The sequence below is a fragment of the Ictidomys tridecemlineatus genome, chromosome 1 (assembly GCF_052094955.1).
Source record: "Ictidomys tridecemlineatus isolate mIctTri1 chromosome 1, mIctTri1.hap1, whole genome shotgun sequence".
In the NCBI taxonomy this organism is placed as follows: domain Eukaryota; kingdom Metazoa; phylum Chordata; class Mammalia; order Rodentia; family Sciuridae; genus Ictidomys; species Ictidomys tridecemlineatus.
This window is the reverse complement of record NC_135477.1, coordinates 189,376,796-189,389,297: the sequence shown is the minus strand read 5'-3', so window position 1 is coordinate 189,389,297 and position 12,502 is coordinate 189,376,796. Positions and strand designations below refer to the sequence as shown.

General features: G+C 51.0%; 1 protein-coding gene and 1 long non-coding RNA gene across 6 annotated transcripts; one reads left to right on the top strand and one right to left on the bottom strand.

Moving 5' to 3' along the window:
* Positions 1 to 1,051: 1,051 nt before the first annotated feature.
* Positions 1,052 to 5,237, bottom strand: LOC101966209 (olfactory receptor 2C3). 4 transcript variants are annotated; one of them, XM_005341299.4, is made up of 3 exons: positions 4,393 to 5,237; positions 3,134 to 4,056; positions 1,052 to 2,559 (listed from the first exon to the last, which is right to left on the bottom strand). In XM_005341299.4, exon 3 carries the CDS (start codon positions 2,264 to 2,266, stop codon positions 1,250 to 1,252), a length of 1,017 nt encoding a protein of 338 aa, XP_005341356.3. In that variant the 5' UTR covers positions 2,267 to 2,559; positions 3,134 to 4,056; positions 4,393 to 5,237; the 3' UTR covers positions 1,052 to 1,249. The 4 variants fall into 4 exon arrangements, with proteins under 4 accessions (XP_005341356.3, XP_077909456.1, XP_077909444.1 ...); XM_078053330.1 differs by having other exon boundaries at positions 1,052 to 3,415; positions 3,561 to 4,056; XM_078053318.1 differs by having other exon boundaries at positions 1,052 to 3,694; positions 3,960 to 4,056.
* On the top strand, positions 4,904 to 12,089 carry LOC144378650 (uncharacterized). 2 transcript variants are annotated; one of them, XR_013440567.1, is made up of 2 exons: positions 4,904 to 5,084; positions 10,963 to 12,089. It is a non-coding gene; the product is annotated as an uncharacterized LOC144378650 (long non-coding RNA). The 2 variants fall into 2 exon arrangements; XR_013440566.1 differs by having other exon boundaries at positions 4,904 to 5,566.
* Positions 12,090 to 12,502: the final 413 nt, after the last annotated feature.

Here is a 12,502-nt window from a genome sequence, read left to right as displayed (position 1 = left end):
CGTCGTCATCCCAGTGGCTCAGGAGGCTGAGGCAGGAGGATGCAAGTTCAAGGCCAGCCTCAGCAATTAAGTGGGACCTTGTCTCAAAATAAAAAAGGGCTGGTGATGTGGCTCAGTGGTTAGGTGCCTCTGGGTTCAATCCCCAGTACTGGGGAAAAAAAAGGTGGAAGTTTGCTGCATATGCCTGAGTGTCTTCTCCAGTTTTCTTGAGCTATGTACTGGGGCTGGGGTGGGGCGGGGCTTGGACTGGTGACCTCTTCCTCTTTCTGTCACTTACTGAGCTGCAGCTAGAGGGGCCTGAAAGTGAGGCTGGTTAGAACAGCTCTGAGCCTCCCTTCTCACCATGATAAGGTGGGATGGGGTGGGAAGGGTTGTCAGCTGGATTCTTTTGCACAGACCAGATCCATGTACTGCAGGATGGGCTGTGAAAGAGTCCAAGGAGGAGGTTTCAGCAGCTGGGGCTTGGGGACACTCAGGCCCTGAGGGCTGTGCTAAGTGGAGGCTGCTCTGGAGAGATGAGATCAACACGCCCTGGCTCTGAACAGAGGCTGATCTCTGCTGGGGGTTTGCACCTCAGGAGCCTCCCAGGAGGAGGACTCCTCTCCACACATCCTGGAGTGCACAGCAGGGCACGTCCCTCTACCCACCACAAGGGGGTGCTGAGGCTCCACTACAGAGGTAGGACCACATCCTTAGCCCTCGGCTACAGGACTCACCCCAAGGGCTTCTCTCCTCCCTGAAGCAGGGGTTGGGATGGCACGTCCCCACCCTCTGCTCCATAGTGGTTTACCTGGGACCCACCTCTCTGAAGCCATCTAGGGCTCACCAAGATTGTCCTTGTCAGCAGAAACTCAGATTAGTTGGAGGGGGCTTCCTGTGAATAACAGAAGAAACCCCTGAGACCCTCCCCACAAGAAAGTTAGTAGGTGTTAAGGAGATCACACTGGGATGAGGGACAAGAAAAATATGTGGTTCTTATAAAACCCCAAAGCATTGGAGGTAAAAGTGTAAGCACACCTGTGGACTGACAAAGCCAGACTTCAAACTCAGGTCACACCCCAGAGCTCGGCAACCACCTAGCCTTTATTAGGTTATCAATGTCCATTCACTGAGTCACTGAAAGCACCCTCAAAGGCAGACATAATTACAAACAATGAACAGTGCATCAGTAACAACACAGATGTGAAACACTCGTGCATATCAGTGTCCACAGGACGGGATGCCAGTCATCACACGTAACTCTTCACGGTCACGATCGGCACACTCCCAGCAGGGCTCCAGCACAGAATCTGAGCGCATTCTTCACGTCCCTGTTCCTCAGTGTGTAGATGAGGGGGTTCAGCATGGGGGTGGCCACGGTGTAGAAGAGAGCTATGAACTTGCCCTGCTCGTGGGAGCTGCTCTTGGCTGGCTGCAGGTACATGAAGAGGATGCTCCCGTAGAACAAGGACACAACGGCCAGGTGGGAGGAGCAGGTGCTGAATGCTCTTCTCCGCCCTTCTGCTGACCGGATCTTCAACACAGCCTGGGCAATATGTCCGTAGGACACCAGGATAAGGCCCAGCGGTAAGACCACAAAGATGAAACTAGCAACGTACATCTCGACTTCGTTGAGCCTGGTGTCCACACAGGCCAGTTGCATAATGAGAGGCATCTCACAAAAGAAGTGGTCGATGTGATTGTGCCCACAAAGAGGCAGGAGCATGGTGAGCGTGGAGCCGACCATGCTGGTGGTCAGGCCCCCAAACCAGGAGGCAAAGGCCAGGCCAAGGCAAAGCTGTGGGTGCATGATGACAGTGTAGTGGAGGGGCTTACAGATGGCAGCATAGCGGTCATAGGACATGACGGCCAGGAGGACACACTCAGTGGCCCCCAGCCAGTGGGACACATAGAACTGCACCACGCACCCGCCATAGCTTATGGTTTTCTGTGGTCCCCAGAGGTTGACCAGCAGTTGTGGGACAATGCTTGTGGTGAAGCTGATGTCCAGGAAGGACAGGTTGGCAAGAAAGAAGTACATGGGCGTGTGGAGGCGCATGTCCACACGGGTGACCAGGATGATGGTGGCATTGCCCAGGATAGACACCACATAGCACACCAAGACCACCATGAAGAGGATGGGCTCCAGTGAGGGGCGAGCAGAGAAGCCCAGGAGCACAAACGTGGCAGGAGAACTTCTATTGGTCATTTCCAGCCTCTGATGCCCAGAGGGTGGGGCCAAAAGGCCACCCATGCTGGGGGCACAGGACATGATGCAGGAAGCCATCTCACCACTTAGGAGCCATGAACCATGAGCTTGCTCCCCGAGCTCTCAGAATGCTCCTGGACGCTTTGTGTGGTCTTCCTGAGGTAGAGAGGGCCGTTTGAGAGGACTAGACAGGCACAGCCTAGGGAGATGTGGAGGTTCATGCATGACATTAGCACTGGTTCCAGTGGAAAGGTCACTTGTGCCAGCAGCATCTGGCCTGTGCCTGAGTGTGCAGTGACACGGGGGTGCAGTACCGGGCAGAGGGTGGTGTTCCATGTGATGAACTGCAGGGCAGGAGTCACATCAGAGTCCTGCCAATCACACAACCAGCTTTGTCCGTGACATCTCCAGACTCACCCCTCCTTGCCACCTGGGGTCCCACCACCCAGCCATCCTGTGGCCATTTTCCACCTGAGGTTTGATCTGATACCCTAACTTGTCTCTGTGCTTCCTTTCCAAGTCTTCCCTCAAAACCAAGCAGGACACTAAGATGTGCTAGGACCACAGGACCTGTGCCCACCCCAGGGCCTTGGTGCAGAGATGGCCCCTGCTCTACGCTCTGTAGCAGCCAGCCTCCCAGACTCTCACCCACTCCATCGTGGCGTTTTCAATGGTGGCCTGTAATGGAGGCCCTCCTCAAAGCCCTCTCCACCTCTCCTCGCCTGCCCTCAGCCTTGGTGGCTACCATCTTTGGCTAGCTGCTCTGCCGGTATGCTGGACCCTATCTTACTCATAGACTACCAGTTCCCTGTGGGCTCAGTCCTTTGGTTTATTTGCTTCTGGGTGCTCAGAATCTATCAGGGTCTGATGCAGAGTCACTTCATGTGTCTTTGTGGATGTGACTTGATGGGTGGTCAGATGGCCTGTGGTCAGGGCACTGCAGACCTGGAGTTGAGGGGCTGCTAGCAGAACCTCACTGGGGTTGGCAGGAAAGGTGTCTTGGGACCGCCAGTGGCTTGTGGAGAGGCCCAGAACATGCTCTGCAGACAGGGAACCAACCAGCCACGTCTGAGCACCTGTTCACCTTGGTAATAGCTGGCTCTGTTTCAGGATGCAGAGTGGCACTCACCAGCCCTGTGCCTGGGCATGGTCAGGGGGGGCAGGAACAGCATATTCACTGAGTGTTTTACCTGGGAACTCAGGGCTATGCAATACCTGCAGGTGGACCTGGGAAGGGAGAGCAGGGGGCAGGTCACCAGGGCTGGAGAGCAGCCTGCCTGGAGGACGGGTAGAGGGAAACCCATGGCACCACTGGTGTTTGGCAGGAGGGTCAGGTTCTGTCCCAGCATGTGAGTACAGTTGACCACAGTACCTTATGTCCTTCCCAGAAGAGAGCAGTGTGAAGGGACTCCCTGAGGAAGCAGCAGAGGCCATGATGATGCTGTACTAGTGACCCTGAGGTCATGTCCACCCGGTGAGCACCCGAATCCCAGCTCCCAGGAGCCTCTTAAACACACACAGAGAGTGTGCACCAATCAGTCAGTTAGAGAACACACAGGGACTCCTTGGCACAGGTAGAAATGGGACTCAGAGAGCGCCAGGCATTTCCCCTGGGAGACTGTGGGAGAGGAGTCGTGCCCAGACAGGGTCTGCTCTGCAGACAGTCGGCCAGCGGTGTGCTGGACCCTGGAGAGGGTGTCTTGAGGAATGCATCCTCACCTCCTTCATGTCACAGGCAGCTGAGGCCCTCAGAGCATGGCTGGCTTCATACCTGGGACATGGGGATGGGGGAGCCTGGCTAGTTTTCTGCCACTGCGTCATGCAGGAGTCCCAGTGATGGGTCCTTGCAAGGAGGCCCCACAGCTGACCTGAAAAGCAGAAGGCTGGTTTGACACCTGCCCTGTCACTTGTGGGAGGAAGTGTCCCCCCCACCTGTGGACAGAGAGAAACGATGCTGACTCATAGCTGACACCCTGGCAAATGCAGAAATGTCACCAAGAGATGGACGCCAAGGGGGTGCCTGCAATAGAACAGTCCAGCCGACTCTAGGAGGCCCAGCAACCCTCCTGATGCTCTGGGCTGTTTCCAGCAATGTCCAGAGGCATCCACAGCCTGAGCTCCTGGTGACCCTGGAGCTAGCCCAAAGGCCACAGTCCCAGCAGAGGAAGAGGTGGCCTCTTTCAGAGTGACAACCACACTCTCACCTCAACACTGGAGATGTCCTCCTGCAGAAGTAAGCCAGGCGCAGAGTGCAGGGCCCCGGTGTTCTCTCCTGTGTGGAAGAAGGGAGACAGAAGGGGAGGGGCCACCCATGGAAACAGGGAGCTGGAGGAGCAGAGGAAGGGGCTTGGGGGAGGGAGCAGCTGCAGTCTGGAGTTGGCTCAGGGATGCTCTGTGCGCCCTGAGCACAGCCAGGGACCCAGCTGAGGCACACACAGCCCAGTCAGAAACCCTGAGTCAGTGGAGGAAGACCAGCAGGGCAGGGGGAAGGTGAGGGAGTGAGGGGCACTGGCACTGAAGGCAGCCAGTTCTGTCCCACGTGGGTACGATCCTGTCACAGTGAACCCTGCTGCCACGTTCAGCTCCAGTCCCCAGTGACACAGTCAGCAGCCCTCACTCTGACCTCGTCAGCTTCCCTCCTCCATGCCATGTCATCAGAGAGTGGTGGCCCAGTGACCCTGAGAAGAGCCTTGAGTCCTCATTGGCCTGAGCTCACCATGCAGCCCCATGTGCCCCCAGTGTGTGGACGACCGCTAAACACCCTGGCCATGGAGGAGGAAAGCAGAGCATTTCAGTGATCTGTGCCCCTCAGCCTGCACTGGACTTACCAGGAAGCCTGAGACCCAGTCCCCTTGTCCCCCACGAGAGAGGAGCAAACCCAAGGTCACTCAGGAGGGTGAGCCAGCAGCCACCTTCTGCTTCCTGCAGGGGACATGGAGGAAGGGGGACAACCTTGGGAACTGGTAATGCCCATGCATTCAGAGCATGTGGGATCAGGAGGAGCAGATCAGCCTTGGGACCTCACCATCCCAGCTCTGGGAAGCCAGCTCAGTGGGGCACTGTGCCCGGCTCTGCCCAGCGCACATCCAAGGACATCTTCTTAAGTCTTAGATCAGATGCCTTGGAACTGAAAACACACCCCAGCTTTGCTGAGAATAGCCCATGGAGGGAGGACAGCCTGCCATGCTCCAGAGGGGAAATGCAGAGGACCCCAGGGACAAACTGATGCACAGCCCTGCACGTCCTGAGCCTGCTGCTCATCCCTGGAGCTTTCAAGAAGAGAGGAGGCTGTGGGGGTGCACCAGGGAGTGGAGTGCAGGAGGGACACTCCGGGACTGTTCCCTGTGGACAATTACACTCTCTGCAGTGAGGGCACAGGTGTGCTTCTTTTATGAACACTGGGGTTTGTTTTTGTGTCTGCCCACACTGGAGCATTGCTTGCAGAGCCAGGAATGAGTCTGCATGTGGCGATGTGAGCGGTGTTGGGGGAAGTCTGACATAGTTATCTCTTACACTGATTTTGGCAGAGGCTGTAGTAGACTCTTTTTCTTTATTAGTCATTTCATTATTTGTCTACCCCTGCTTATGAGGCAGCATATTTCTTGCTAGTGTGAGTTTATTTGTATTGTGATAATATACACCACAGATGCAGACATTTTAAAGTGTAGCAGTAGGTCAATTCAAAATAGTGTACAACCCTCAGTGCTACGTCGTTCCAGACCCTTTTATTACTGCAAGCAGCAAACCTCTACCTGTTGGTGCCTCCCCTGCCTCTGCCAAGCCCCTAGCCCCCCGCAACTAGGGATCTTCTTTTTGTTTGTATGGATTTGCCTCATGTGGATCCCATGTTAACAGAATCATGAAATATACGGCCCTACTGTGCTACTTCTTCCACTTGGAGGAAGTGTTCAGGGTGGCATGTGCTGCGTGTGCCAGTAACCTGTTCTCCTTGCAGGGGATTCCCATCATCTGCCCCTGCCTCCTTGGCTTGTTCATCTGAGGATGGTATTTGTGTCCACCGCGTGGTGACTGTAAGGGTGGCCTCCCTTTGTGGCTTCAGGGAATAGACACACTGTGCACATTCACCTGCAGGTGTTGTTTGCCTTTCTTCTCAGGCACTTGGGAGTGGAACTGCAGGTCTCATGCATTCTTTGATGACTTCACGTGCCCCTCCCGGCTTTCCACAGTGTGGGATTGTACCCTTCTGTAAGGAGGTCTGTCCCTGTGCTCCACACCATGACCAGCACTGACTGTTTCCTTCCCTCCTTCCTTTTTCGTGCCTGTTGACAAGTCTCTACCACTCAGCCACATCCAGAGACCTCTTCATTTGAGACAGGATCTCAATAAGAAGCCCAGCTGGCCTTGACTTTGTGATAATTCTGCTGAGCCCCCTGTAGCTGTGATTACAGGAGTGGGCCGTCTGTCCACCTGCCTCTGTCCCTCTCTCTTTTCTTAAATAGCCTTTGTAATGGGAAGGATATCTCTTTTAGTTTTTTTATTTTTTTATTTGTTTTAATTAGTTATTCATGCATTTATGTTCTTTGATATATCACATGCAAATGGCAGGTACCTTCTCATTTTTCTGAATGTACATGTTCATTTTCCTAATGACTAATCATGTTGTACATTTGGAAATGTGTTTGTTGGTCTCTTGCTTATTTTCTTTGGGGAAATGTCTATTTAAGTCTTTTGTCCATTTTTTCCTTGGTGTGTTTTTCTGTTGTTGAGACTTAAGAGTTCTCATGTATGGTGGCTGCCAGACCCTTAGGAGGTGTCTGATTTGACAGTACCGTCTCTCCCTCGCTTAGCCTTTTCCTTTTTGGACACCAGTCCCTAATTTTGCACTTCACCTGTTTCTTGTGTTGCTTGTGGCTTTGGTGTCATATTTAAGACACTGTGGCACAACCGGGGTCCTGTGGACTTGCTGCTGTTTTCTTCTGAGGGTCTTCCACTTTAGGCTCTCACCTAGGCCTCAGGTATCTTGGATGTCACACGTGGTGTGAGGCAGGGGTCTGATCTTTGGCAGGTGCACATCCAGTTGTCTTCTTGCCACTTTTTGAGACAGGACACTTTCTCCACTGAGGCCATGTCAGAGGTCAGTGTGGTCATCTCCACACTGATGGTTGTCCTGTCCTTGTGATGGCATCACACTTTTGATGACTGCAGCTTTGTAGTAAGTTTTGCAGTCAGGAAGTGTGAATCCTTCAACTTTTTTTTTTAAAGATTGTTTTTGCTCTTTAGGGTCAAATGAATTTAAGAATTGGTTTCACACAAATTGAATACTGGATTTTTCATTTTCAAAATAGCCTTTGGCAAATGCCATCATTTCATTCTTCTTTAAAGATAAGTGATATTTCATTGTGTGTGTGTGTGTATGTGTGTGTGTGTGTGTACACCCACAACACATTTTCTTTATCCATTCATCTTCTGAAATGGTGGCATTTACCGGTAAATGGAGCTGGAGAATATCATGCTAAGTGAAATAAGCTCATCCCCCCAAAACCAAAGGTTGAATGTTTTCTCTGATATGTGGATGCTAATTCCCACTCAGGTGGGGAGGCCAGGGAAGAATAGACTTTAGATTAGGTAGAGGGAGTGAAGGGAGGAGAGAAGGAAAACAGGTAGGAAGGATAGTAGAATTAAGCAGGTATTATTACCCGATGTACATATTTGACTTCACCACTGGTGTGATTTGACATCAGATACAACCAGAAGAAAAAAAGTTGTACTCCATTTATGCATGATGGCTCAAAGTGCATCCTACTGTCCTGTATAACTAATTAGAACACAAAAAAATAGCCTCTGGGATTTTGTTAAATTCGCTTATCTAGCATAACTTGTTCCCTATGTCCTTTTTGTAACTTTGCTTTGTTTTTACCTATGAGGCCGTGTTACCTATGGATGTGGGTGGTCTTCTTTTCCCTCTCCATGGTGGAAGCTTCTGTTTTCTTCGGTGCTCGTAACATGACCAGGACTTCCCAAGCAGTGTCAGGTGGAAGGGGTGGATGCTGGCCTGCATGCCTCATTCCTGTCCTTGCGGGGAGCTGGGTCTGTCAGTCCAGTGTGACCTCGGCTGTGGTTTTCACGGGTGGTCTTCACACACTGAGGAAGTTCCCTTTTTTAATTATGCCACTTGCTTTATCCATTGACCTTTCACATGTCGGCCACTGCTGCATTTGGGAGATAAACCCCTCCTCTCGTAGTATAGAATCCTTTTCTAGTTCTTACTGCATCTGTCTTGCTCTGGATTTGGCTTGTTAGCATTTTTGCTGTTTTTTGTTTGTTTGTTTGTTTTGTGTGTGTGTGTCTCTATTTGTAAGTCACATTGGTCTTTGATTTCATTTGATGTCTCCATCTGACTGTTGTGATCTTTTGTGTAGTGTATAAGGACTATCACCTTGAGTGACATTTTAGATTCTTCCAGAAGTGAACCCACGTTTCATGAGGGTCAGTCTGCTCTTGGCTTTGTGTAGTGGAACCCTCCGTGGCTGGTTCAACTGCTAAGGGTTCAGCCTAAGAATCAGTCAGGTTTGCACACTGCCCTGTTCTGAGGCTGTTCTGGCAGCTGGCCAGGCCACATGAACCTACTCGTCATCAATTTTCATATCTGTTCATAAAAGAATTTGCAATATGTGATTGTGACTCCTCAGTTCTATGAGGATAGTATGTGTGACTGTCCTAGAAGATTATCCATTTTCCACTATCGTACCATAGGACTTGATGCCTGGTGTACTGATGGCATCCAACCAATATTATTTTAATCATTGATTAAAAATTTAATCAAATTTTTATCATTTACATTATGACGATGAATGAATAATTCTAGAGCTAGTCTGTTACTTAGAGCCCACAGTCACTGTGCTGACTATGTGGTTGACGTGGCCTACTGCTGGCAAACCCCCATGAGTCGCTGCATAGTAGTGATGATCATAGTTTGGGTGCTCCTTCAGTCTTACTGGAATTATCCAAGCTACTCCGACTCAGTCCCCCACATGACAGATGAGGCCACTGAAGCTGTGGGTGGGCAAGTGACCTCAGGTCTCATGGCCACCAAGGGGTAGAACAAGGCCCACACACAGCTGTGCATTCCTTTTTCCTGCCTCGCCTCCCCACTGATGTTATCTAGCTAATGGGCTCAAATACCAATGTCGAGGTGATGAGAGAGGAGGTGACGACCCTCCCCAGCCACTGTCATTCTCCAGGACCTCTCTCGGGGGCCAGCATCTCCAGAAAGAGGAACTCTCTGCAGCCAGTTCTGACTAGACCTACCTCCGCTTAGGGCTGGGATGTGGCTCAGCGGTGAAGCCCAGGTCTAGCACTGCCCCTGGTTAGACCCCAGCAACCTCCAGGGAATGTCCCTGTACCCAACTTCTGCAGCCAGTGAATGACAATGTAAAGACATGGGCATTTGTGCACATGCTCAGACTCAGGCAGGTACGCGCGTGAGCCTACTGCCTGCCCCTCGCCTTTGCACAAATGCAGACAGGCCTCTGGAGGGAGCCTCCGCCCACCTGCAGAGCCTCCGCCCACCTGCAGAGGCTCCCTGAGGAAGGAATCCCACCAGAGCTCTGGGAAATGAGGGAGGGAAGTGGATGTGAGGGAGGTCCTGAGGAAGTCACTGCAATAGGTAGGAGTGCTGGCCTTACTCAGGGAGGCATGGGAGTCTGTCCTATGGTCAGTGCTGGATCCACACCTTGGAGCCTTTCCACACAAGGGGGAAGCAGATCACATCTGTAGCACCATGCAGAGTGTCCTGTCAGACCTTCTCGGTCCTGATTCTTGGCCAGGGCAGGAGGCTGTCTCCATCAGGCTGAGCCCGGCTTTGGTCATTCTCCTGCTGGCCATGGTAGGTTGGCCTGAGCTTCCTGCCGGGTCACTCTCCTTTCCTGTGACTTATGGAATAGGCTCTGAGACCTGTGGGTCAAGAACCAAGGCTGTGACCCACTCTACCAGGTGGATCACTGCCCTAATGCCTGCTCAGGGGTGGTGTGAGATGCAGAGCCACTGGTGACCTTGGGGAATACGTGGACCACAGGACTTTGGGGTTCCAGAATGCAGCATTAGGAACAAAGGGATACCTGCATTCATCATGTAATGACAAAATCAGGGCTATTAGCACATCTGTCACTTTAAACATTCACCTTGTTTTTGGGTGAGGGCATTCAAGATCCTTTATCTAGCTTTTTTCAAATAGACACTCTTGTTAACTGTGGTCACCCTATTGTGCAAGAGGAAGCCAGAACTTATTCCTCCTGACAAATGCTGGACTCACTGACCAACCCTCCCCACCCTCTTCCTGGACACCCCACCTCTGGTGACCATATTCTAGTCGTAGCTTCTATGAGATAAATGATTTCATTATTGCATGTCAGCCAAAAATAAAATAAAGCTCAAAGAAGGAAATGGGAGATTTGCATACTTTGCCTTAAAGAAGATGCTGCTTCTCTGTGGGATGAGACAGAGTGGCTATGATATGTAAGTTCCACATTAGATTTGTCTGCTCTTCTGAAGGCCAGAGGTGAAGGGATCCTGCCTCCTGATTTGCAGAGCCAAGTCCCCTCTGCACTTCTGTGATTGCTAATGAGAAGTGAATGCACCTTGGTTGTATGACAGTGGATTATATTGATATTTTCCCTCCATTAAGGATTACACGTTTGAAAAACTAAGATTTCAATGTAATTTAATGCAATTCAGATATTTACTACAAACCCCTCTTAAGTAATAGGCACCAAATCCAAAATAAATGACTAAGTAAACACTGTCAATTTCTGCAGATTAACCTCCAGTCTACTTGGCTGTAAACATCAGAATCTTTTGAAGTTCCAGTTCCTGGTGTCGTAGAATTGAAATCAAAACCCTCGGGGCATTGAAGAACATGTTGAGTTTATCAACCAATGCTGGGACACATCCCTGCACTCAACAGACTGCTGAGGGAGAGCGAGTGGAGGTGGAGTTCGTGGGAATTGCTCATGATGGGTAGGTACTAGGGAAGGCCCAGAGTCTGCGGGAAGGTCAGGAGGAAGTCTCGGGTCTTGCACAATGAGTTAAACCAGCCTGCCTCTCTCGCCAGTCCTGATACCAGTGGGGGAGTCAGACCTCCCTGTGCCCAGCACTACCAGCTCTGGCCTTTGCACCTCTCGGTTCCTGGCGGTGAGCAGCTGCTGCGGGAAGCAGGCGAGGCAGCACCTCCAGTCCCAGTTCAGTAGGTCACCTGTCACAAGAGGACCTTCCTTGTGCCCGGCAAATGCACGGTGCCCACAGGTCCAGGCAAGTGTCTGCCAGGCGCATTAGAATATGCTTTAGCATTGAGAAACCAGCCTCTACCTCAGAGCAAAGCCTGTCCAAGGAAGGGGGCGTGACCCTTGTCCTTGGAAAGACCCACAGAGCACGTACCCACCCCGCTGAGTTGTTTATCTACAAATAACAGGAGAGATCTGCTGCACCAGGTGTCCCTGACTCAGTCAGGCTAGGTGGGGACCCATATCAACCCCCTAGCAACCTCCAATCATGAGACAGGGAAAATACCTGGGATGCCAGATGACCCTCTCAGTAGTTTATGGTGGTTGATAACATGTTGGGAAACCATGTACTTTAGTGTGTACACCCCTCGAGGCTTAAACCAATCAGTTCAAACGAATCCCCCTCTTGTACTAACCAATCACCCCTACCCAGCCTGTTTCCGCCAGTGAATGTGCTAATCAATGTTAAGAGTTGTTTTATGATTTTCCCGTGGTATGTGATGATTTGCTAAGAGATGCTATGATGTATGTGAAGTCTCTGCCTTCCCCAAAGAGTGTATAAAACTGCTGAAAACCCTGGGCTCGGGGCTTCTCAGCGTCACCAGTTGCTGTGTGCGTGCAGAGGATGAGCTAGCTTGCAATAAACGTCTTTTTGCTACTTACATCGATCTTGGTCTCTGGTGGTCTTTTGGGGGTCCCGAATTCTAGCATAACAGCATGAGATGAAAACCAACCAATCTTCATTCTTATTCCTCAAACCCGAGCTAATTTCTTTCTTTCATATTATAAATGTAGTAGAATTTAAATTTCGTCAAGCAACATTTAGGTATTTGAAAATAAACATCTAATGTCTTGGGATGCTGGCTTTTCTAATGACTGATTCTCATTTTATTAAACATGCCTTGAAAATGAAATAATTGCATCAGGTTTGGGTTTGGATAGGGAATTTTGATTCTGTTACCTGCAAATGCCAACACAAGGAGGGAGGTCCAGAGGAAGTCACTCCGGCTGGCCCTGCCTGCCCAAGTGGCTGGGTCAGAGTGCCGCAGCTGCTGATGCAGATTTAATAGTCCAA